Here is a 26,075-nt window from a genome sequence, read left to right as displayed (position 1 = left end):
AGACACATCTCTAGAACAACTGTTAAGAGCAGACCGGGCTAATCAGGCCTTCATGGTCAAACAGCAGCTGGGAAACCACTGCTAAAGAGAGGCAACAAGCAAAAGAGATTTGTTTGGGCCAAGAAACACAAGGAATGGACATTAGACCAGTGGAAATCTGGGCTTTGGTCTGATGAGTCTAAGTTTGAGATCTTTGGATCCAACCGCCGTGTCTTTGCGCGACGGAGAAAAGGTGAACGGATGGATTCTACATGCCTGGCTTCCACCGTGAAGCATGGAGGAGGAGGTGTGATGGTGTGGGGGTGCTTTGCTGGTGACAATGTTGGGGATTTATTCAAAATTGAAGGCCTACTGAACCAGCATGGCTACCACAGCATCCTGCGGCGGCATGCCATCCCATCCGGTTTGCGCTTAGTTGGACCATCATTTATTTTTCAACAGGACAATGACCCCAAACACACCTCCAGGCTGTGTAAGGGCTATTTGACCAAGAAGGAGAGTGATGGAGTGCTGTGCCTTCACAGTCACTGGACCTGAACTGGACCTGAACCCAATCGAGATGGTTTGGGGTGAGCTGGACCGCAGAGTGAAGGCCAAAGGGCCAACAAGTGCTGAGCATCTCTGGGAACTCCTTCAAGACTGTTGGGAAACCATTTCAGGTGACTACCTCTTGAAGCTCATCAAGAGAATGCCAAGAGTGTGTAAAGCAGTGATCAGAACAAAGGGGGGCTGCTTTGAAGAAACTAGAATATAAGACATGTTTTCAGTTATTTCACACTTTTTTGTTAAGTACCTAATTCCAGATGTAGTTCATTCAGTGATAATCTACAATGTAAATAGTCATGAAAATAAAGAAAACGCATAGATTATTAAATTAAAAAGTCAACAATATTGGAGTAATATGGGCTGATTTAATGGTATCAAACATAATGTTTGAATCAGAGTCTTATTATCTGTATGATATGTGTGTAAAAAAAACAGCGTGTGAGGTTGAGAGTGTGTGCAGGGTGGTGAGGTGGGTGATGTGGCACTGCTCAGCCTTGTGTGTGTGTTCTTGGGTGAAGCCCCTTCCCTCGACAGATTCCAGCCAGCCTGTCTCTGTCTTTACCAATGTCACACGCGCACACACACACACAGGCAGGCAGGCAGCCAGACATTGGCGGTTGGATGCTCTGTCAGATTTAGACACGTAATTACTGTCCTAACTTTTGAGGGCTGCATACGTGTGTTTGTCTGTCTATTTAAGTAGCCTATACTACGTGTGTGTGTGTTTTACATGGAGTGTGTTTATGTCAGTGGCACTGGTACAGAGCTTCCCTGCTTGCATATTGACACATTATTGTAAATGGACAAGAGAACCTGACACAGAATCCAGAAAAAGTGCTTTAAGGCAATTCCAGTCACTGTGCAGAGTAACGTATTATCAACTGGCGCCCTCAAGTGGTACAATATGCATGTTGCTGTGCAAAAGTTACAAATAGAAGATGTTTTAATGAAGAAAAGGTGAGGGCACTGAAGGAAAAACTAGTTGGTTCAGTAAGCTCCAACATCACAAATACACTTTTATACCATATAATTGTACCAAACGCTCCTCAGCCTCCATTCTCAAGTTGGACTAACATCCACGGCAGGGCAGACGTGGCTTTGAGAAACTGTCCGTGTTACCTGCAACTGAGATCTGTTTAGAAGAGCTGTTTGATCACATGTCAACCTGAAACACTTTATAAGAGGGACACAAAATTCAGCTTGTACCCTCATGTCTCATGCTCTTTGAATAGGCTAAAAAATTAAAAATAGACTACTGAAATTGAATAGCTAGTGCTCGTACGTTTAAAGAACATTTAAAGATCAGAATTCTGCTTTAACTGTGTCACTCATTGCATTTTGTATAGTACAAAACGTAGTGTTACCTGGAAAACATGTATTACCTGAATAAATATGCGTACCTCACCCTCCGAGAAACAGAATCAACATCATATTCTTTTTTCTATTTTTCTATATAAAACTTTTTAACTTTCTTTTTAAAGTACTCTGCTGTTTTAATACTAGAGTAACTCAGCAACAATCAACTGATTCTGCAAATGGCAAAACAAATAGATGGAGAGGTTGAGGTGGAGGTTAAACAAATGGTGGATGTTGACACAGGAAACTACTGTTCGTTTTCAGTTTCCTATGACAACAGTCGTAGTTTGTAACTTTAACCACTTAGGTGTTTTTCTTAATTATAAAGATGATGGTTTTCTAACTTTAACCAATAACTTTAACCATCATAACCCAAACCATGATCTTTAAAGATCTTTCCTGTGTGTGTGTGTGTGTGTCTCTTTAAAAGTAGAAGTGAGAATGATTCATCTTTTGCTGATTTTAATCAGTTAATTTCAGTTCAAAAATTCATGTCACGCCTCTGTAGTTTGTTCACTTTTTCTAGGGGTTTGCATTTTCACAAAGTCAAACATGAGCCCCACCCCATTGTAGGAAGAGTAGTGATGACCTTTTTTCAGAAGTACATGCAATAAGCAGGTCAGACCTTTCTTGGCAGAGCGCGGGAGGACCTGTTGTGGCATTACTCACGCTCCATACAGTGTCGATGGTCAGAGACGCCGGTTCCCTCCTCTTCTCTTTTCTCATGTCCAGGGTCACTCTGTGGTCCTTTTCCTCCTGAAGCAGTTGGAGAAGGAAAATTGTGACGATATGGCAGCTGAGACGGGTAACAACCGATTCTTCAGAAAACCAAATGCCATCCTGTGGATTGCAACAGGGATGGTAATATTATATGCAGTAAGTATTCATTTTACTAATAGATAGACAGATAGATAGATAGATAGATAGATAGATAGATAGATAGATAGACTATTCACTCATATTTGCTTTGCATGTTATGATAAGTCTAATGTCTAATAATTACATTTTAATAACTCTGCTACTACTATGCAGTCAAAGGTAAAAGTAAGTCTATTTCAGAAATGTTCTGTATGTATCTTCAGTGGTGTGGGGATGTAGTCAAATCTAGCTACTTAAGTAAAGGTAGCAATATTACTTTAATCAATACTAATCATGTGTTTCATATAAACAATCTCAAATCTGCCAAGTAAATAGTAAACAGTAGCTGCTAGATGGTTGTAAGGAGTAAAAGGTACAACATTTCTCTCTGAAGTAGCATGAATGTGGAATACCTAAGTAAATTACAAAGACCTCAAAATTATACTTAGGAACGGTATACTTACACTATACTTACATGTAGTTAGCTACTCTCCACCCCTTCTGGTCTTTTTAAAGAGTGAAATTCGCAGCTGTGCAGTAAAGCCGCTGTTGCTTTCCAGGTCTGGTGTGTACTCTTACTCATCCTGACAGCATCAGGACTCCTTCTGGACAGCCGTAGCTTTGAATGTGGGAACAGCGAGGTGAGACTGACAGGTGATAATAAAAAGTCATTTCTATATATTCTGTACATTACTGAATAAGAAATGACAAATTCAGTCTCCTTTGGTCTTAGTTGTAACAACGGCAATAATCTAATGAAGGATAATAAGGATATTAGGATTTATATGTATCTAAATGAATAGAAGTCCCAGTGTGCCCTATAAGAAATCAGCAAAATCTTAAAATCAGTCCTAAAAACAATACGTAACCATGTGACATGATGACGGTAACAGCTCAAATAAAAAGGTGCGTCAGCTGAAATAGGAAACTGGAAAGGGATGCAAATCTGATACACACAGGAATGTTTATTATCTGCACGACAGTTTATTTATTTTTATTAGGAATTATCTGATGAAAAAATATGTAAACAAGACCATGAATGTGACATTTGATCCCAGCTTTCGGTACTGACTGACATTTGATACCCTGCCCTGGTCACTGTGTTGTGCTCTGTCCATGTTGATGTCATTGTGAGGTTTGTTCTTGTAGGATCTTGTAGATTCCAGGCTGGAAATTTGGGCCAGACTGGTGTATTTCTGGTCAGCGTTCAGTCTGATGGTCTGCATCTTGCTGGTGCAGGAATTCTGGAGAAGAAATGGCTTCTATGCAAGAGTGGTATGTGGATGTCTGTGTGTAAGATATTCCTCCTCAAAAAAAAAAACTTAAATTTAAACTGTCTCTCCCTCCTTTTGTTTCTCTTAAGTCAATTGTTGCAGCCAGTGTCCTGTTGCTGAATATGCTTCTATCTGTTGGGTTATGGGAAAAAGAGAATCAGGTAGGCATTTCCTACCTGTATAGTTAAATGCTGTAAACATGAACTACACTGAACAAAATTATAAACACAACACTTTTATTTTTGCCCCCATTTTTCATGAGCTAAACTCAAAGATCTAAGACTTTTTCTATGTACACAAAAGGCTTATTTCTCTAAAATATTGTTCACAAATCGGACTAAATCTGTCAGTGAGCACTTCTCCTTTGCCGAGATAATCCATCCACCTCACAGGTGTGGCATGTCAAGATGCTGACTAGACAACACCATTATGCTTGCCACAAGGTTTGCCACAAACTAGAAAGCCAGTCGGTATCTGGTATTAGGGTTAGGGCTCATCCGTGAAGAGAACACCTCTCCACTGCCAGACACCATTGAATGTGAGCATTTGCCCACTCAAGTCGGTTACAACGACGAACTGCAGTCAGGTTGAGAGAGAGAGAGAGAGAGAGAGAGAGAGAGAGAGAGAGAGGGGAATGAACCCTAACCCCAACCATAGAGGTACCCACGAGATACTGACCCCCCCCCCTCCTTTCTGTTTGCCTCTAGGTGATAAAACAGTTTGAGAAGCGCTACTTGGCTCTGCTGCCTCTGGCAGATACACCAGGAAACACACTAAACCAGACTCACACAATCTGCCATTCACTCAACAATGTGGACCGCTGGCAGGCTGAGGTAAGACAGGAAATGAGTTTTTTAGGATGTAAAATTTACTGTACGGAAAACAATTCTTTGTGTGTCTTCTAACTAACGTTGCTTCGCAACGGGATGTACTGTTTCCTAACAAGTCGGTCGAGTCAACCTAAAGGTTGATATGTCAATGTTGTGTTCAGAAGTTTAAAGAAAGTTCTTCATTGCATAGTGTCCACCATTGTACACGTGTTCTTGCAGTTTATGACATTTAAACATGAGTACAGCACATATCTAAGTAGCTCTGAGTCACATGGGATTGTGTGTGTTTGTGTGTGTGTCACTTCAGTTTAATTGCTGTGGACTCCAAAGCTACAAAGACTGGGAGTCCTTGATTCCAGACTCCTGCTTGTGTGATGGACTGGACAACAGGTCCAGATGTGTAAATCATTCAACCGTCAAACAGGTATACTAGTTGTACTGCAGCGTGTGTATTGCAAAGACAATATGTTGTCTATTTTATAATGTTTAGTAAGGACATACAGTAAAATGTTTCTTTTTCTGCTTTAGGCTGGAGTTGGAAACCACAGCTTTGTTTATGAGAAGGTAAAATGTAGCCCTAAACAAACTGAGAACATGTTGACTTAACACTTTTGGCATTTTTAATTGACGATATATGTATTGTTTTTCACTTCTGTGTGTGTGTGTGTGTGTGTTTGTGTGTGTGTGTGTGTGTGGGGGGGGGTGTGTGTGTGTGCAGCCCTGTCTTCCTACAGTCTTATCCCTTGTAAAAAGACGCACCTCTAAGTTTTGGGTAGCCATGACATCTTGGGTAAAGTGTGTTACAATCAAATCAGCTTATTTCACTTGTTTGCATATGCATTAAAGACGCAGTGTATTCCTCTTCTATCACAGTAAATACAATGGCATTAGACCGTCCTACTTCTTTCCTTTCTTTAGCCTAATTATCTGACATGGATAGTCAAATATCTTTGTTTTCCTCAACTGTAGCAATTGAAAAGTCTTTTTTTTCTGAAACGCCATTGTGTTAATGATGTATTTTGTATTTCAATAATGTGTTTTGTCCATCATAGTGTTTTTTCTTTGGCCTCCAGGGCCATAGAAAAGATTTAAAAATTAAATAGGATTATTAGATCCATCATATTAGATAAAAAATGTCATTATTTCCTTATTTATTCAGATCCACTTCACTGGTGTTCCTGTTTTCATCTTTATATTGTCTGCTTTGTTAAAGCTTGGATATTGGGTAAGTTTTAAGACATGATGGTAAATTTAAACAGAAATAACATTTGAACCAACTAACACTAAGCCATATGTTTTCCTTGTGTACTCAGGTAATTCACGATATATGTGTGTATGGTTGGAAGAACAGTACCATTGGAGAGGAAATGGTTCCAGTGGTGTTCATCACAAAGGACAATGACAACCAAACAGAGGAGGAAAACGGTAAAGACAGGGAAGCGAAAGAAAGCGGCGGTGATGACGGTGTAGTCTTAAGCATAGAAGAAGGTACATGTGGAGGAGTGTGAGAAGGCTGCAGGAAGAGTTTGACCCACCACGTGTACAACGCCTGGTTCAAATCATGTGTTCATGATCCTGTTAGAGGAAGGTTCACCGCTGGCACCCACTGGTGCTGTGTTGGTAGATGCCAACAACCCCACCGCCATGTCTTTGGGAATTGTGACACCGTGTTTTGAGTGTTTGTAAAAAAAAAACAACACTGGTTGACGTTCATAATGCACACTGTTTGTAATCTCTTATTGCAAAAGTATAATAACTTGCTAATTTACTCACACTATGTGTAAATTGCTTTAGGTGTGGCCGTATGGATGGGAACGTCGGTCTGTTTGTTGCGAGAACAGGTACTCTGAATTGTCATAGTGCCATCAAGTCAATATTGGAATTTGTCCAATACTTTGATTTATGACCAAACACCTGCAAAAGTAATGACAAATGTCAAAATCTCAAGTTAGGAGATGAGTAAAGGTCAGGGGATCACCAAAGTCATCCGGATTCATCCTCAGGGGACCACGATTGTCTGTTCAAAATGACAATGCATCTAGTAGTGTTATATATCCTATATAATATTTAAATCTACAAAAGTGGCAGACAGACCAACAGACACTGCCATCCCTAATGAGATTCACTGCACAAACCAGAAGGCTCCCTTGTCTTTCAACTCAGCTCCGCCTCTTTGTGCTAGACAAACCTGTAGGTATAAACCCATACACCAAATAAAGAGCTTGTACCTTCCTGTTGAATTGTCCAACACAGTGACTATGGTTACAGAATGGGAGTGTTTGTCATGTCACAACAAAATAACACAATGTCAACTTTACGGTCTTGTGATGGGAAACCACGGCATGTCTAGAAGACGTTGCCTAGCAATCCTCTTCTGATTTCCCCATCATTGAAGAACTAATTTAATATAACCTACAGTACGCAGAACAGAAAGCTCTGTCTGACTGCAGTTAATGTAATCAGCAGTAAATCGTCGTTAGACTGTGTGGGTGAGGCGGATAGTATGGACTTCATCACTGTGGGCTAGAAACACAATATGGGAGAACACGTTTTTGTGCACACGTTTCTACACATTTAGTTTCTAAAGCTCAGACCCTTAAAGCAGCTAGAGAGAGAAAGACAGAGAGAAATTTCCCCTGGCTTTACAGAGCTTTAAATGAGTTTCTGATCATTGTTTAGCTGACCAGGCCGAAACTTTCCTATTTTTGGTTCACTCCCATCGCTCCCCAACTGTTGTTTTTGGCCACAGCTGCAGCTGCTTTCACCAAAACAACTCTAAATCCCACTGTACACTACCTGCTCAGCACCAAATGGCAGATGGACAAAGTTAACAGCTACCTGGTGAATAGATTGGAGCATTAGGCAGCTAATGATCCAGATATTGCCCTCAGGAATTGGTAGACAAGAAACACGGATAAATAAAATAGTAAATATTGGTTGTACAGTCACCGCTTGAAGCAAAAAATGCCTAAATAATCAAGTGTTTGCTATGTCAACTTTAATAAATGTCAATGCTGTTTGTTTCCGCAAGTGGCCAAAACAAAATCAGCTATTGCAGGTGTAAGTAAAACCACACTGTAAAACTTCGCAAATGCAAAGTCCTTATTTCAAATGTTTTGCTTAAGTAAGGGTACATGGGTATCATTGGCAAAAGGTATTTAAAGCTTTAGTATTTACTAATACTTTTTGATATTAATGAACGTTCATTACATTCAAGCCATTGACCTTCACACAACGCTCTCTGTATTTCTCAGTATGGCTATCTTCAGAAGATTGTGGCATCCGGTGATGATGACTATGATGATGATGATGATGATAATGACCTCTTCTGAAGAGTCTGTTTTTTTAATCCTCTGTGGCTACTAGCAACTGCATGGGGGAGGGGTGGGGGCGTGTGCATGACCACGTAAGGCTTGTATCATGTGGATACGCCGACGGTGTTGTTATCACTTTAAATTCCTCATGGAGGAGACAGAGACTGCATACTATAGCGTTAAAGTGAGAGTAGTAACATGTACTGTCACAAAACATATCCTTCAGAGGTTTTACTGCTACAGGCTCACGCCTGTTATCAGTGGCTTACAGTGGCTAATGGCAGCAGAGGTAGATATTGCTGTAAAAATGACATTACTGAGTCAATACGCAGACTTTATGAGTCTGCATTACATGTGCTACTGTTACACTACATTGTGATATTCACATTTATCCCAGAATTGTGGCTATGCATTTACGAAAAAGTAGTTTTAAATGACAGTCTCCAGAATATTTACTTATACTTTATCTTTGTTGTTAGTTGAGATGGAGGTAATATTATGCACTTTTGGCTTCTTTTTTCATATGATAATGTTATCACCATTTTTGTTTTTAAGAGGATCATATGTACTGAATTTAGAAATTTAACCTGTAGTAAATCTAGTAATTACAGCTATTAATGTAGTGGAGTAAAAAGTATTTGTCCACAAGGTATGTACAGTTATGTAATTGGCAGTTGAGATTTATCTTCCACAAACCCCTCGGGAGCAGTTTGGGAGGTGCCTCTATCAAGGGCACCTCTGCAATAAAATAAAAACAAGAACCAATCATTTAAACATTTCAAGTTTCTTTTAATGGGTATGACAAAACCTCGACATGTTTGTGGAAAAAATGTGCTTCAATAAATCTTGAAGTGTAACATATTTAAGGTAAATTGTAAAACTTTGTAATACATACAGTACGTAAACAATAATTTAAATAAATTAAATTCTGAACAAGATCAACGCATACCATGTAAAAAATAAGGAGTATCTTTATGAATTCAACTTTGACCCCTCAGATTTCAAACATTGTAAACAAGTACAAAGACAAAAGATTTAAGAAGTGAGACCTGAAGTAAGACAAAAAACAAATGTACGCTGTGGTTACAGTAATCGAGGCCTTGCGTGTATGTCTTTTTGTGTGTGCTTTGATTTACTCACTCTTTAGTTCAAGTACAAAATAATTAAATACTAGCAAAAACATGTTTTCTAGACTGCCACCAGGTCAAGATCAGAGATACGTATTTGTCCCTCGAGCCCTGAGCTCCCTGGTTTTAGTGTCATGGCTCTATTGTAAATAACACAAGGACATGCGCGTGCACACACACACGCACGCACACAACTACAGCCTGTGTGTTTGAAGAATGTAAAAGTATCTGAAGTATGTACAGAGGCAAACGTCATCTGTTAAACAACATTACACCACAGCTGTTTGAGTGCCCTGGTTGTTTCCTGGCTGTTCCTCGGTCAATACGCAGCTGCTGTGTCCTCCTCGGGATTTCCCTTTACGATGAGGGGCAGTTTCAGTTCTCTGAATCAGACAAAGTCAATTTTAGATATTAAATTGTGGTTAGGACTTACAAGCTACTAACATGTGCAAAACCAGAGTTTAAACAGAAAGAATAGACATGCATTCAAATGTTGATTTAGAATTTCTAACGTTAAGAATGAAACTTTGAACTATTCGGTACAGCCCTACAAGCTAATGGGAAATTATATTAGTTGGTTGGGTTATGGAATTAGTGACCTTTGGATGACATTTTGAGAAATATATTTATTTGCTTTCTAGACGAGAATTAGATGAGAAGATCAATTTCTCCAGTTTGAATACTTACTGTGTAGACGGAGCCAGCCACCAGTTAGCTTAGCATAAAACAGAGCAGAAACAGCTAGCCCACCTACCAGCACCTCTATATTTAACTAATTAACATGACATATCTCATTTGCTTAATCTGTACAAAAACTCAAGATATCACATGTTAATGTGGTTGCTCCAAAACAAAATATAACATATCTGACATAACATTTGTGCAATGGATATAAGACAGACACAGTTGGCATTAAAAAAAAAAAGAAAAAAAAGAAAAAGAAAAATCATGAACCTCCTCAGAGTAGCTAAGAGATGAATTTTACATTTGGAAAAAGGAATTAGACTGGAGATAAATCAATGTATCATCATGTTATTTACATGAAGAAACATGAGTCACGATCCAGTTGATAAAGCCACTGCATGACACCAACATGATGTTAACAGTGAAGCAATTCTTACCTATGCCATCGGCTGTATCCTCGGCCAGGGGGTCGGAGTTTGTTACATACTTGTTGCCAAATATCTGCACCAACTGGTCAAAGAACTTGCATTCCTGTTTCTCTCCTCTGGAAACAGAATATCAGAGCTCGTTATAAAGTGAAAAGTTGTGCCTCAAATAAATGTGTACAGTAGCGCAGTGGAACGTTATGCAGTTTGAAACATGCTGAGAGGATCAAACCGCAACTCGGTGTTCAGACCTGCAACCCCCCCCCCAGCATTGAACAAAGGTGCTTACTTTCTGCCGTCCAAGAATTGTCGGAAATTGGCTCTCAGCCTCTTTATTCTGGTCTGACACTGTCCAGGAGTGCGCATGTAGCCCTGGCTGGCCATGACCTCAGAGATCTGGACGAAGATGTGTTTGTTCTTGGTGCATCCCTTCAAGGTCTCCTGGATGGCCTCGCTCCCCCATATGTCCAGGAGGGCCTCGGTCTCCCCGTCGCTCCAGGCCAGCTTCGAGCTGTCAGCCACCCACTGGGTACCCGAGGCATCTAACAGAGTGGAAGAAAATATTAAATCTGCACAATGTATAGCAAAGTTACTAATAATGAGAAAATCTAATTGTATAGATCTACCGTATTGGTATTATCTGGCATACAGATTAGTAAAAACATAAGGTAGTATTAAAGAATTGCTCACTTGTATTTACGGTATCACTTTTCCTTAAACTTATTTACAGGACACAGGATAAGAAGCACACATAAAAAATAAGAATTAAAAAAAATGACTTTCTGAGAACTGGAAAATAACACGAAATATAAAAGAAAGCTGACTAAAACATAAGTAAGAAGGGAGATTTTTACAGGATATTTCCCTCTAATTCTAAGTTATCGGAGATGGCTTCTACTATCAAAAGGATTTGTTTCTGTAGTAGAAGCTCTTATTTTGCATTTTTCTGGTATATGTTTATGTCACTGTATTTGTAATGTGTTTGAATTTGATCCAGAACCTAATTTATTTGGTCTCATGTTCTGGTATATTGTACTTTCATTATATAAACTAAATAAATGAAGCGAAACCTGCTTCTTTTGCTGCCTTATTGCTCACATGAGTCCGCTGTCACCGCTGCTGCCACATTATTACATATTATAGTTAGATTGATCCAGTGTTTATGGCATCCAATGGTGTCACTTCATATTTAGGAAGATGTGCATTTTCTGTAAGTTTCACCTTTTGTTTGAGTGCAGTCATCCGTCTCCTCCGTGACTGATGTGTCTGCGACTGAGCCGTCCACTTTCAGCTCCCTCCTGAAAATTTCATCCATCTCGCTGAAGAATTTATAATCCTCCCTGAATTTTAAACATGAAAATAACTTGAGTTAGCCTGTTCTTCTCCTGAAACGCTTATCCCATCCAAGTCACAAATGTTTTCTAGGACAAAAACAAGGCATAGTCAATTTTAAAACCATAAATGGTTCAAATGGTCAAGTCAAAACAAAAAACAAATAACCATTTGAGGACTTGTTTTAAATTGACATAACCAACTGATTGTTCTCATTTTACCAAAAACTGCCCAATAAAGAGCGTAAATGATTTGTTGAATATTTTCAAGAGTTTGTTTGACATTTAACCAACCAAATTGCTTATTGAGGCTGGTTATTTACCACAATACCAATAATCAATTATGAATGTGTTTGGAAGAAAAAGAATCAATAGTTTTGTCATCACTGACTTCTCATGGAGGAATCCATGTTTAAGGCGCTTAATGCGGGTGTAGCACTGCTCGGAGGTCCTCAGGAATCCCTCATCACGCATCTTCTCGGAGATGTACTCAAACACGTGGCGGTTCTTTAGGCAGCCCCTCAGGGTGAGCTGGACGTCGTCTTCACCCCAGATCTCGAGCAGCGTGCGGGTCTCCTGGTCCGACCAGGGCGTCTTCTTGCTCAGGTCGGCCGGGAGGTGGCTGGCAGACGGCTGCTCGTCTGAGTGGAGGAACAACACATTTATTATTGAGCTTTACTGCTATAGTGCACAGTTTCTGCCGCCAACCTGGAGGAATTCTAAGTAATAACAAAACTGTCGGCACATCCACATGATACAAACCTTCCGTGATCGCGCACCGCCCCCACCCCTTCCCAAAGAAGAGATAATTATCTTTGCTTGATTTTCTGCGTGCGAAAGTTGGCAGACTACACTATTTTCTAAACATAGCCATGGTCTTCATTAGCTTTATATCGACTGATATGGCATAGTATATGTAGTTACCCACTAAAGCTTTAATTTGTTTTCTTTGTACCATTGTCCGAGGATGTGATGACACAAATATATTTGCTCATATTTGAACCTACACATGTCAGGATCCTTAAGGTCCATAAGGGTTTGCGAGGCGGTGTCAGAAGCAGTACTCTCCACATCAGCATACACAGAGTCACCGAGCACCGGAGCCAGCAGGGTGAAGTATCGAAACACGGTGGGCCGTCCTCCTCTTCTGGAAAATGAAAATGAAATGCAAGCTGGGACTGGAAACGATGGCCTTAAAATAAGGTTTCAACTGCCATATTTCTGAGGACCAACAAAGCTAATTTGTGTTACTAATATTTGAAACAATAATGTATTAAAAACATTAATGTCTTACAGACCTTATATTATGCTCATTTTCAGGTTCATGATTGTATTTAGAGGTTATATCAGAATAGGTTTACATGGTTTAATTTTCAACAAACACCATATTTTGTTGTAATGCACATTGCTGCAGCTCCTCTTTTCACCCTGTGTGTTGAGCTCTTTGTTTTGGCTACAGAGTGAGGCATGTCACTTCTATCCCATCTTTGTTGTGAGTCGCAAATGCGCAGTAGTGAGCTAAGGACTACTAGCCAGTCAGAAGCAGAGTAGGGCGGGCCCTGACAAGTCTGCTAGCTTGCGATTACAATGGCTTCGGTTTAGCCTTACATATTCTAACCAGAGTCTGATCCCAAAACACAGGCAGAACAACCCGACAAGCTTTGCAACCTTGACTGGAGCAAGACGCTGCAGAGTGATAAGTTATTTGTTAACAAATTAATCTATCATACGTAACGTAATTCTGCGCTGTCTCTGGACACGGCGATACAACCATCTGAACTCTTTGGGGCTCCGCTCTAGCTTGGTTTGAGGGGGGTTCCACACTAGCTACTATGCAAGCATTTTAACATGTGTTACAAAGTGATGAAAAATGGGTTACCCCTTCAATAGAGCGGTTTCAACCAGTTTGTGAACAGTGTTTTCTGTGGGAGATGGTAACTCCCTTCAGGGTGGACTTTGGGCTTTTTTCAGTTTTTAAACCTATTACATGCACAAAAAAATATTACAATAAAAGGAAAGGGGGAAAAAGCATAATATGAGCCCTTTAAAAACAATCACTTAGACATCTTGTTTACCTCCGGTTGTTGCAGTAACGCCTGTAACTCTTCTTCAACCTTTTGATCCGGGAGTGGCACTGCTCCGCCGTCCTCAGGTATCCTATGGCAGCCATTTTCTCCGATATGTCAGCGAATATGTGCCCGTTGCGGACACAGGTTTTCAGGCTGTCCTGCACGTCGTCTGCAGCCCACACCTCAACGAGAGCGACCGTTTCCTGCTCCGTCCATGCTGCGTTCACACCATCTGCACCTATTCCAGGTGGACGCGGCAGTTAGAAAGACTGACTGGATGTTGTGGGACCACAGTACTGCTGTGTGAATGAATGAGTACGACTGTACCTGGATCCTGGTCGGCTTGCTCTTCTCTTTCGTCATACTCATCGATAGACACTGCCTCATGGCCCAGTATTTGCTCCAGCTGGTCGTAAAATCTATAATCTACTCTTCTTCCACATCTAGAAAGGCGTGAAGAGACGTACATGTAAACCATTAGAGTCATATTGGATTATATTTGCAAACGGATAAAGAGGCAAACTGAGAAAGATTGTTCTCACTTCTTCCTGTCGTAACACTGTCGGAAGTTGGTCCTCAGTGACTTGACTTTCCACCGGCACTGCTCCGAGGTCTTCGAGTGGCCGAGATTGCGCATTCTCTCCGAAATGTCGGCGTAAACGTGTCCGTTGTGGACGAAACCCCTCAGTGTCCTCTGAACGTCTTCGTCGCCCCAGATCGAGATGAGCGCCAGGGTCTCCTCGTCGGACCACGAGCTAGGTGCCGCTTTTTCTGCTGACATGCTGATTTCTCCATCTTACAGTGGAAACACAACACATGTTGCTGTCGGCACCAGTTTTGGTATGAATGCACAATTTTACAAGTGACTGTAGTTTCAGCCAAGAACTTTTTGTTTTGTCTTTGTAAAGCATAAAAATATACTGTAGTTGTTGCTATGATGATTCTCGTTTCTTCGAGAAAAAAAAAAAAAAAAAAGCTTCATTGTCAACTCAACAGTTAGTGAGTTATTTTGCGTTATATAATACATGAAAATGTACTGTATGTAAAGTGAAGCCCAAGCACTCAAATACTTCTGAGACACAAGAACAACCTCCTAAGATTGTGAATGCAACGCTAAAATCTTGCTAAAGTATGATAGTGTACACATTTTCTGTGGGAAATACTTTGTTAGTTTTTAGTTGAAACACTACATATGTCCATACTATTGGTGTAAAACTGTATGAGTGTACCCACGATCAGCCAAAAAGTGTAATCTTCAGTAATGTAACTATCCACAGCACTGAGTTGATAAGAGGATTTTCTTTACCTGTCTCAGTCACTGATTCACTATTGGAGTCTTCTGATATTTCAATGGAGTCTGTTACCACTGTGGAAGATGTTGACGGCTGCTTGTCCAGGATTTGTTCCAGCAGATCATAGAATTTAAAGTCGACTTGGTCAGTCCCGGATGAGCTACAGACGGCAAAGGGAGCTGTGTAACACACACACACACACACACACACACACACACCACACAACACACCACACACACACACACACACACACACACACACACACACACACACACACACACACACACACACACACACCACACCACACCCACACACACACACACACACACACACACACACACACACACACACCAAAATGAATATTCATGTGCAGCATTTACCTCAGGTTTTCCTGACACTGCCGATAGTTGGCTTTCAGCCGCTTGATCCGGGTGTGGCACTGCTCTGCGCTGCGGGAGTAGCCGTTGGCGCCCAGTTTCTCTGATATTTCGGTGAAAATGTGACCGTTGTGTGGGTAGCGTCTCATGCTCTGCTGGACCTAAATGTAGGGGGAATTTTATTAGTAAAAGTGGCAATAAAAAATAATATTTAGAAAAACATTTAACAATCAGCCAGATGTGGATTGGATACATTTCTCTCTTTTTTTTTTTTTTTTTTAAAACAACAACATATTATCTTTGTTGCCTCAGACTTGAAAGCTATGACTGGAGGTCCTCTGTTACTAGAGACACTCAAAGAGTTTTACTTTGCATTTGAACAAAAGAAAAAGCATCTTACATGATCTAAGGTTAAGGTTATTATATTACTGCTCCATTTCTAGGATTTATTTTCATCAATTAAAATAACGAAGGGATTGATGAAGTGAAGTGACACAGCAGTTCAGCCTGATTATCCAGGAAGTTAAAGGCATAAACTATGTTCATTATGACATCGTCCTCAACCTGTGGGTCTCCCCAGATCTCCAGAAGGATGATGGTCTCTTTGTCTGACCAGGGGACTTTCCTCCTGTCTTCCTGAACACCCACATCAGACTCTGAAGAGACACAAACATAAAAAAAGTAAAATAAATTAACCCTTAATTTAGTCAATTCTGCAATCATCTATTTATTAGTCACTTAAGCACTACCGTTGTTGATATTACATTTGAGCTTATCTTGATGATAAATGATAAATATGAACTGTTAGCGTTGGGGCTATCCCTAACACTAACCCTTTGAATCTGGAGAAAGTTTTGAGCAACACAGGAGAATAACATTTTCTTTTACATCATTTAAGACAATTATTAAGACAACATAAGGATCTCAAGGAGACACATTTAGAATGTGTTTAATGATGAAACAAACGGCCTAGCATGATTGGTGATTTCAACCCCACCCCCCACCCCCCCAATGTTGAACCCAAAGTTACACCCTTGCTTCCCACACCCGTTAATGTCAGTAGAGAACATTAAAGTTTACCGTTTGCCTGATGTGAGACGGACGGGTCATTGTCTTCAGGCTCCCCTGGGATTTCCTCCAGCTGTGGCGCTGAAAGGAAGTCCTTCAATAAAATGCTTCCCAGTTCGTGGTAAAACTTGCACTCAACTTGCTCCTGTCCCTTCAGGCTACATCGAGGGATAAGAAGAGAGCAGATATACACAATCAACAAAAATCAAGACATTTTCCTTTTTTTCCCCCCTCTTTCTTGCTGCGAGTATGCATACTTGTTTTGGTAGCAATGCCTGAAATTTGATTTCAGCCTTTTCAGCCTTGTTTGGCACTGCTCTGGTGTTCGGGAGAAGCCCTGGGCGGCCATCTTGTTGGATATGATGGAGAAAATGTGTCCGGTTCTATGCATTCCTCTCAGTTCTTGTTGCATCTCGTCTTCACCCCACAAGTAGATGAGGGCCAACGTCTCGAGGTCGGTCCACGGAACACTTCTAGTGCCTTCCAAATAAATATAAATCACATTGTTTCAAGTGTGATAATTTGACTGGAATTTGTCATTTTAGCATAACAGTATATTATAGTGATTATTTTTTAAAAGGAAGCGCATATGGCTATAAAGACAAAAATAACAGAAACATCTATAACGCCTGCTTTGATTTTAAATTTTTAATCAAACAAACTAAACTAGAGCTGTTTGAATTAGTCAATTCATCGACAGAAAGGATTGACGAAAAAAATCATTCAGCAGAAATCTTAAGAGATTAAGTTATTTCACAATCCCAAGCAAACATGCAGATAATGTTCTTGTTGCAGCTTCATCAATGAAGATTTGATGCTTTTCTTTGTCATATTTGATAGTAAACTGATTCTATTTAAGGTTTGGACTGAACAAGCAATCATAAATACATGACTTTGGGCTGTGGGAAATAATAGCAGGTGTTTTTCACTTTTTTTCTGTTGCTGCTCTAAACCGTATGGAAAGAAAAGTGACATTGTACCGATTTCCGGTCGGCTCGTATGGCTAAGGAACTGCAAGTCCTCCTCGCCGTCTGGGGACTCGTCGTCACCCATGACCTCTTCGGCATCATAGGTGACCTCCGGAAGATCTGAGGGAGCGGAGGAGCAGAGCACCCGATTCAGCTGCTCATAAAATTTATACTCCGGCCTGGAGTTCCCTCTGGTGTTAGAAAAGGGAGAAAGGCAACAAGCATTTTGCTTCATTTGCTTTTTCCCTTTTTGTTTGACAAATCACAGATATGACATCTAAGCAGGAAAAGTTGGACCAATTGAAAGGATTGGAGAGAAAGACGAGCAGAGAGAAAGCACAACAGCTCATTTAACACCAACCTGTTTTTCTTGCGAAAGCATTTCTTCAGTCGTTTGATCCTGGTCTGGCACTGTTCCACCGTTCTCATGTAGCCTCTCTCTGCCATCTTCTGAGCAATCTGCGTGAATATGTGACGGTTTTTCAAGCAGCCCTTCAAAGCCCGCTGCATCGAGTCCTTCCCCCAGATGTCGAGCAGAGTGAGCGTCTCCTCGTCCGACCAGGGAACTTTTGGGTCCGTCACAACTGGGAAAGAACCTTCCTGAGTGTCTTAAATGAAACAAGGAAAGTTAGGCCGAGGCTTAGACTCATATACCCACCAATCCACTGTACATAAGCTGTACAAACCTGTATATTCTCCCCATATTGAAATTAGAGGGGATTCAGCTGAATTCTTATCGTCCACTGGCGAATCTCTGTAGAGGTGGAAAACATTAAATGATCAGATTTGACAAATTTACTCTAATCCCATCAAAGTAAAGTCACTCACTTTGATTCCAAAAATTTTGATCTGAACATAATTCAGCCACAAATGTCCAACGAAAAAAGATGAAAACAATGAGCTTTAAACAGATTAAAAGCTATGGTTACATATTAGGTATTTTCAGAATATTAAAACAACAAGAGGTACATGGGGGACTATACATGAACCACATCAGATATTCAATTAGACTGACTCTACTTTGGCACAGCAGTGCTCTGAGCTAAATGCTAACATCAGCACCCTAACATGCTCACAATGACAATGCTAACATACTGATGTTAAAATGGTACAATGTTTACTTTGTTCATGACCACAGTTTAGCATGTTGGCTGGCTAACATTTACTAAATAGCTCTAAACACAAAGTACAGCTGAGGCTGATGGGAATCTTTTAGTTGTGCAGGTTTTGTTCAGAGACCAAAGTATTGTCACTGTAACTGTGCCAAATCATTTGGGCCAATCCATCAAATAATTGTTGAGATATGTCAATCTAAGGTAGTGGACTAACAGAAGGACACTGCCATGTTTAGAGCCATGCTCCTAATGTGGATGAAAAGCAAATGGAACCAAGAGTGATATAAAGGGAGTGAAATAAAACAAAAGTGATGCATGCCGAATAAACCAATAGGAAACCATACTGTCATGTCTTTGTGTTTAAAAACGACAACAACATTTTTGCTTATCGTACAGGTAAGCGGTTGCCTTCAAAGGCTGCTTTGTTGGAATGTCTACACCTCCGCTCAGCTTCCTCTTCCTGAGGACCCGTCCTCCTCTCAAGCTTTGGCTGTTGTCATTGGCTGCTGAACTTGGGTTCGCAGTCTCAGACGTAGTGAGGTCTATGGTTTCATCACATGGTTGCGCACTAACTGAGTTTTGCACTTTCCTCTCCTGTGAAAGGTTCCCGCCTCTAACCTGCGGCTGCCAGCTGCTCGAGTCTCTTGTCTCATTTAGTCTTTGTCTAACTGTCTCAGAGGTCCTCCTGCTTGCCCTCTCCAGGCTGCTTGTGCTGAGGGGAGTGTTGAGACGTCCTTTGTGCTCTAAAGGGTTTGAATCTTTGAGAGCAGGTGAACATGAGGTGGTGTTGTTGACAGGTTTGGTCCCAGGAGGCAGAGATAGGGAGGAGAGGATGCAGTCATCCATCGGTAATAATGTAGGATCTGCAATAAGGAACACATATGGTTAATTAGACCAAGGCTTGGTTCAAACATACATCAACTGACAAGAAAAGTTGTTGAATTTAGCAAAATGCAAAGACCATAAACAATATACAAACAATGATTGGTTGGCCTCAGTGCATCTTCATATTCTCTTTGAAAACTTTTAAAAGAAATGCTTTCTTAATTTTCTCTGCAGCATGATGAAACAACCTACAGTAAATAATCTTTGCTTATATGTAAGAAGTATTGGAAATTAAGTATTAAAAAAACAATACATTAAAGATTAAACCCTTAGCATTTTGTCCAATAAGGTCTGGGTATTTCCAAAATGTTACAGAGACAAACAGAGTTTTCACAGAATGTTCTTTCAAACAGCAATTATATTTCTGTTTTAGAGATGACTGCTCATTTTGTTGACTTACTGTTACAATGTTACAGTACACAATTACAGAGCACAACAGTACCTTTCTCTTCAAAATAGCCAAGGTTTCTGTGGTGTTCAAGTACAGCCTTCATGTCCTCTGGCGGGAAAAAGGATTGTAAACAGTCGTCGAGGAATGACGGAGCGTCTCCGAGCAAAGCTGCCAACTGAAAGAGAGAGAGATCCGGTTACTAGCTTTAGTATTACTGCATTCATTTATCACTATACTGCCAAATGACTGACAGCAAGTTCAAATAAAACTGATGGGGTTAATGCATTTTCCTTGACACACATACATCACTTTGTGTTTCTGTGAACTTGTGTTACTGCCAGGAAAAGGAGAAGTGCCACATTAAAACTTCTTGCAGCGCTGTGGACCCACATAACAAATAGTGTGATAGCCTTATGAGCCTTTTTTTACATTTTAGTATGCTACTAATCCGACTTTGTTATTTTTCTACTTTGCCACTGCTTGGTAGAGAAAAGAGAAAGAATGAAGCAGTCCACCGAGACACTGTGTTATTGCACCTGTACCCAGTTAACCCTTGTCTTTAGCTGTCTCTGGGTCAGTGGTGCAGACAGATGAGCCCCCTTACTGAGCCCGAGTGCTACGGTTAGCCAAAAAAGGGAACAAATAAGCGGCTTAGTTTGAAATAATGACAGGGCAATTATCCTGGTGATATACTTCTGTGTGTAGCATTTGGTTTATTCTGATGGGGGAATAAAAGGCAGAGGCAAAACAAGTAGTGCAGACCTCCCACAGGGCCACACCGGGCCTGACAGCCTCCCTCAGGTAGCTTCACATCAACACTGCAGAGGGTAGGTAACAAAATAGGGATATGAACTGGTTACATAAGCGTGAATGTCAGCAGCAGTGTGTCTATGGAGGGCCTTGATGTTGCCACTACAGAAAAAGGTCATTGTAATATGTAATTGGCTGATAGTGTATGTCAAGCTAGAGTTTAAAAGCAACATAGCACCTGAGTAAATTCTGGAGCTGGCAGCAGCTCCTTGAGTCTTGATATGAACTCCCACACCAGCATCTCAAGTGCAGCGTCATACTTTGATCCAAAATATACAGGGAAGATTTCCTGCAAATGCAAAACAGAGTTTCTGTTTATATGTCGTATTTATGGGAGTATTCCGGATATGTATTTAGTTCTATAAAGGAAAGTAAAACAATTAAGGAGCGAGTGCTGTCTCACCTGAAAAAAATATTTTCGTTCCGAGGGATCCTCCAGTAATGAATGCACCAACTCCACAAAGTTCACCTCAGATTCCTCCACCTGGTTTATGGTTAGCTGTTATAAAACACACACAAATTCAAGAAACCAACAGTGTACTCTTGAAATTAAGTCATGAGACTCAATCGATCACTCATACCTGGCCCGGTAAACTTCCACACCAGACAGTGTGTTGCGATCAACAGTTTACTTACGTGGTGATCCTTGGCCGTGCTGACAGGAGCTTTAATTCTGTCCAAATGTGGCTGAATGGTCTGCATGTCCACTGGGTGCTCACCTCGACACATCTCCAGAACCAGCTACACAGAATCACACACACACACACACATTTTTTTCTCTGCTCTCTTCTCTGTGCTGTTACATTGTGTTTAACTTGTTCTTAAGTGTTTGACCTGTTGCTACTCTGCCAACATGATTTATAGAGGATGAAATAAATACAGACATAACAGAGAATATCCACATCACTTATGGTCTATACATTAGCTACTGTTTACAGATTTGAAATTTGTTCTTTAACTTGAGTTTTGTTATCATGAGACAAATATCTAAAAAAAAAAAAAGTACAAGCGTCACCTCAGTATAACTTAACGGTTATCATATTACTGACCCTGGCCCTGAGTCCCAGGATGAGCTGAGCCCTCTGACTATAGCTCATCAGCTCTGGGACCAGTTCTGTCACCATGGTAACAAACTCCTCCAGCATCCCGTAGTGGTCCACAAGTCCCTGCTGCACTACTTGCCACACTGCGGCTGATAAAAGCTGCAAGGGCGGCGCCAGGAGGCGAAGATAGTGGACTGGAAGATCATTACCTAAAGTGGAGGAAGAGAATAAAAGTGAAAACCAAAGATGTATCAACATTTCATGTCCACTGACAATTAAAACCCTTTTGATCCAGCCTGTTAGAGAGGGTTACTGTGCATCAACAGGCAACAGTGAATGATTCAAATGACCCATAACCTGATAGAAAGCAAGAGCAGGAGTAAACGACCCAATACAGGTAACCCAATAACAAGGTAACATTAAACACCTGCACACGTCTCTATTGGTTACATTGTAGTTTTATGGTCCATATTCCTTATCAGGTCTTTTCCCTATCAGTTGAGGAAACATACCAATATGTAAGACAATATAGATGTCTATTCTATGATTTTGCCACACCATCTATAGCTTATTTATAGAAAATTAGCCATATTGGATTTGATTATAACTTTTGAATCAGTGTAATGAAGTGCTTTTATCCGGTTCATCATGATCTTTTGGTTATTTTATGTATTACCAATCTCTCAAATATTTTATAAATAAAACTCCATCTGCTAAATAAGATTGTGTGATTCGATCAAAAGCCCCCAAAAAGCTATTGAACCGAAATTTGATTACAATATTACAAAAAAAAATTACACAAAATTGTATTTAGTTTGCACACTTCTACTTGTGTAAGGGAAATACTTCAATGTGGCACACTAAAACAAATGCAACAAAAAATTAGAGAGATCTTCACATAAAGGGTTATCTCATATGCAGTAATGGATTTTGAGATTTTTGCTATGATTATTATGCTATGGAAGAAGCAACGTTTCATTAGAACTGTCACCTGTATAGCACATGTTCAGTAGCTGTCAAAAAAAATGGACATGCTGGAACACAGTTTGTCTGGGAAGAGACCAGTGTTCTCTTTCTATCAAATAAGCTGCCTTTTGTTGTTCGGACAAGGAAACTTGATCCAAGCCTACTTCAGAAACTGCAAAACAGCAGTGACAGTTTATACATTTACACTTCAACAAGCAATGTGTCAACAACATCCACCTGACAGTTTACATGCTGGCCAAGTGCACATTATGCATAAGTGAACTTGATTTATAGTGGCAAAATGCCCGCTGAAATACTGACCTGACAGTGCCACTCTCGGATGCGCTGACAACAGCATCCATCAAACTCAAAACTTACTCTTATCTTGTTAAATGCTGTACAACTGAGCAACCTATTGCATTTCTGCTGTAGGAAGCTAGAGTAAAAAAAAGAACAATTCCAGTCAATACTAACAGCAAACTATTCCAGCAGATCAATGAACCTCTGGTGGGGTGATGGATATAAGGCACCACTTGAGATGCTAGAGTAATAATAAGCTCAATGTGGATCAAGTAGGTCCATATAGACACACTGCAGGGATATCATACAGAATAGAAGGTCACTGTCAACTCACTGATGACAACAAAGATCAGTAATCATTATTAAACGTGATTTTTTATTCCATTACACGCACCTCGACTGCTTCCACTTTCAGCTCCCCGCTTTATTTCCATTTAGAAGCTGACAGAAAAAAAAACGAGCAGATGTCCCCCTCGGGTTGTAGTGATGAGAAAAAAATATTAGAAAGCCTAATGAAGAGATTCGGCTAATTTCTGATTCATAAAACATGAATCACCGATTGCCCACCAACAAAAACGCGAGCGCAATTTTGCAGGAACCATTGGCAGGCCCTTGTTTTTAAATCTCGCTTTGGGAGGAGAGACAGAACAAAGGTTTCTGGTCTCATCCGCCTCAGTCCAGATCACGGCAAGCCCTCTTTCCGGGTTGGCTGACGAAGACCGGATCAACCAGGCAATGTAGATTTTACAACACTAGATAGCGCAATTGGCTTTCCATTTTTTGTATTAACAGGTCACAAAAAGAAGCCTGAAAAATGATTACATTACACATAACGTCAGTAACGTTCCAAAGTTCTTAGTTTGTTTGCTTGGCCGCGGTAACCTAGAGCAAAATCTGGCCGAAATGTAAAGCTAAATCCAGTAGCATCTGAATGCAGCCTCAGCGGCCATTGTTACCGGTCGTGGTTTTAATGGGTCGTGGTCGCGGGGTGTTGTTTTTTTTTTTTTTTTTTTTTTTTTTTTTTTTTTTTTTTTTATAAATCTTAAATTTTACAAAACATGTTAACATTCGATGAACATTTTGGCATCAGTAAGAAAAAAATAAAAAACAGCATGTTAAAAAAAGTAAATAAATAGAATAACCTTACTGTACAGTAGATATATAGAATCTTAAGAAGAAGAAGGGAAAAAAAAAAAAAAAAAAAAAAAAAAAAAGAAAAAAAAAAAAAAAAAAAGAAAAAAAAGGAAAAAGGGATTAAATATAAACATCAAGAACATAAATACAGTACAAAGACAAGATGAGATGGGCAAAGGCTGTGGTCGCGGTGGTGTACGAGAAACCTGAAAGAAACGTTCACGTTTTCTTTCTTCCTTTTCTTCTTTCGGTTTTATGGCGGTTGGAAACTAACTTTAATAATGTATTACCGCCACCAGCTGGACTGGGTGTGGTACTTGAGTTTAACCTTTCCAAGTATGAAGCAAACAACGAAATAAAAAAAATCTCTTTTGATTAGTCCTGAATTCCTCACGTACGTAGTTAGTTAAAACCGGTTTCACCTGAGCTTAACCTTAACTGTTTTCCTTGCCTTTTTTTGTCAATTTCTTCCTGATATTAAGGACAGTTTTCAAAATGGTATTGAGTAAAAGTTGACATATTCCAGTCTGTGATTATCCATCAACAAACAGACCTTTAATTTTAATTAAATAATTCATAATTTCTGCTTTTCTTACTTAAAAAATCCTATAAAATTAGGTTTATGGACCATAAATTCCAAAAAGTAAAAAGTTACTAACTCTAGCTAAGTTAGTTACTGCTAAGTTAACTAGTGTTATTAGTGTTAGCCTATTTTGAAAACGTAAAAAGTGACGAACATTGAAAGAAGCGTCAAGCGTTGAAAAAAGGGACAAAAACGTAAGAAAAAGTTAAAAAGATGATTGATGAAGACCGATAAAAGCGTCAGTAAAAGGGTTGAATTTCAATTTCGACGGGAAGACAACGCAAAGGTTGATGTTGATGTTACATACTCCGGTACAGTAGGTGGCGGCTTGCACCAACGTTGGTTTGTAGTCCATTATGAAAATAAACAGAAGAAACAAAACAAAATGGATGCTAGTTTCGAAAAGGACTTGTGCGAGGAGGTCCGCCGTTACCCACAGATATATGATTCGTCTTTAAAGGAGTACAGAGACAACCACATTACGTCAAACGCCTGGCGACAAATCGCTCAAACGCTTGGGAGAAATGAACTAGCCTGCCGTAATAAGTGGAAAGGTCTGCGAGACAGATATGTAAGGGCCAGGAAAAAGCTAAAAGATGGGGGATGCAACGCAGGCCGAAGTGCCTCTGCCTACATCATTTCCATGTTAGATTGGCTCTCTGGCTTCATCAATCATCGTCCCACAGAGGCGACGCGGACCGTTAAATGTAGCAGGCCAGGGCCTATGCAATGCGCGCCACCGCTAAAGGCGCGCAGCTCTCCATGGAACGGGGAAAGTATGTCCGAGTCTGAAGGGAAAAATCCGACCAAAACATACTATGCACAAGTTGACAAGTAAAATATCTATACATGTCTTAATAAAAGTAATGGATTACAGCTGTTCGTCATACTTCAATTATTACAGTCTGAAAGATCCATTCATCTGCAGCCTATGGATGTTCATTGTGTGTGGACAAACATGAATATGTTTCGGTTTTGAGAATAATTTGAGTCAAATTACCAAACATTTTCTGGTTCCAGCTTCTAGGATGTGAGAATTCGCTGCTTCTCTCATTGTAGGAATACAGGAAATTACAGGGGCCGTACTTCTCTATTTTCTGACATCTATTGGCTTAACGAATACTGTTTTGAAAATAAGGTTTAATCAACAATAAAAAGTATTTTACTGCTGCCCTAACATTCACTGTAATTATTGTTTTGGGTGTCCCTTATTTTAGTGGAGGGTGGTGTTCAATGTGTTGAGAGATAAGACATAATATTATTCAATTAAATTTTATTTATATAGCGCTAAATCACAACAGTTATCTCATTGCGCTTTTCATAAAAGAG

At 40.1% G+C, this 26,075-nt stretch overlaps 2 protein-coding genes and 2 long non-coding RNA genes across 6 annotated transcripts in view; 3 read left to right on the top strand and 1 right to left on the bottom strand.

Annotated features, from left to right (window-relative positions):
- Positions 1–5,918: 5,918 nt before the first annotated feature.
- Positions 5,919–6,770, top strand: LOC116672869 (uncharacterized). The gene is made up of 2 exons (XR_004327666.1): positions 5,919–6,089; positions 6,178–6,770. It is a non-coding gene; the product is annotated as an uncharacterized LOC116672869 (long non-coding RNA).
- A 2,180-nt stretch (positions 6,771–8,950) lies between these two features.
- Positions 8,951–26,075, bottom strand: part of zgc:113263 (uncharacterized) — a 46,616-nt gene continuing 29,491 nt past the window's right edge. For 2 of the 3 annotated variants that reach the window (XM_032504762.1, XM_032504763.1), the window contains exons 2-24: positions 21,770–21,972; positions 21,357–21,461; positions 21,124–21,219; positions 20,899–21,009; positions 19,962–20,085; positions 19,029–19,497; positions 18,206–18,273; positions 17,881–18,127; positions 17,532–17,710; positions 16,809–17,031; positions 16,564–16,709; positions 16,048–16,139; positions 15,487–15,644; positions 15,121–15,266; positions 14,357–14,609; positions 14,142–14,257; positions 13,821–14,052; positions 12,753–12,892; positions 12,137–12,386; positions 11,636–11,754; positions 10,704–10,956; positions 10,427–10,533; positions 8,951–9,688 (exon numbers count right to left, since the gene is read on the bottom strand). In XM_032504762.1, the coding sequence (XP_032360653.1) occupies positions 9,681–9,688; positions 10,427–10,533; positions 10,704–10,956; positions 11,636–11,754; positions 12,137–12,386; positions 12,753–12,892; positions 13,821–14,052; positions 14,142–14,257; positions 14,357–14,609; positions 15,121–15,266; positions 15,487–15,644; positions 16,048–16,139; positions 16,564–16,709; positions 16,809–17,031; positions 17,532–17,710; positions 17,881–18,127; positions 18,206–18,273; positions 19,029–19,497; positions 19,962–20,085; positions 20,899–21,009; positions 21,124–21,219; positions 21,357–21,461; positions 21,770–21,865 (3,738 nt within the window). In that variant the 5' untranslated portion in view covers positions 21,866–21,972 and the 3' untranslated portion in view covers positions 8,951–9,680. Of the gene's footprint in view, positions 9,689–10,426; positions 10,534–10,703; positions 10,957–11,635; positions 11,755–12,136; positions 12,387–12,752; positions 12,893–13,820; positions 14,053–14,141; positions 14,258–14,356; positions 14,610–15,120; positions 15,267–15,486; positions 15,645–16,047; positions 16,140–16,563; positions 16,710–16,808; positions 17,032–17,531; positions 17,711–17,880; positions 18,128–18,205; positions 18,274–19,028; positions 19,498–19,961; positions 20,086–20,898; positions 21,010–21,123; positions 21,220–21,356; positions 21,462–21,769; positions 21,973–23,423; positions 23,992–26,075 lie in introns of those variants that run through there. The other variant, XM_032504761.1, reaches the window with a different exon arrangement.
- Positions 12,923–20,539, top strand: LOC116672864 (uncharacterized). The gene is made up of 4 exons (XR_004327661.1): positions 12,923–13,280; positions 15,282–15,287; positions 19,400–19,404; positions 20,525–20,539. It is a non-coding gene; the product is annotated as an uncharacterized LOC116672864 (long non-coding RNA).
- Positions 25,057–26,075, top strand: part of LOC116673469 (uncharacterized) — a 1,782-nt gene continuing 763 nt past the window's right edge. The window contains exon 1 of the mRNA XM_032505824.1: positions 25,057–25,522. Within this exon, the coding sequence (XP_032361715.1) occupies positions 25,132–25,522 (391 nt within the window). The 5' untranslated portion in view covers positions 25,057–25,131. The remainder of the gene's footprint in view (positions 25,523–26,075) is intronic.

The sequence above is a fragment of the Etheostoma spectabile genome, chromosome 23, assembly GCF_008692095.1.
Source record: "Etheostoma spectabile isolate EspeVRDwgs_2016 chromosome 23, UIUC_Espe_1.0, whole genome shotgun sequence".
Taxonomy (NCBI): Eukaryota; Metazoa; Chordata; class Actinopteri; order Perciformes; family Percidae; genus Etheostoma; species Etheostoma spectabile.
This window is presented reverse-complemented; position numbering and strand designations above follow the sequence as displayed.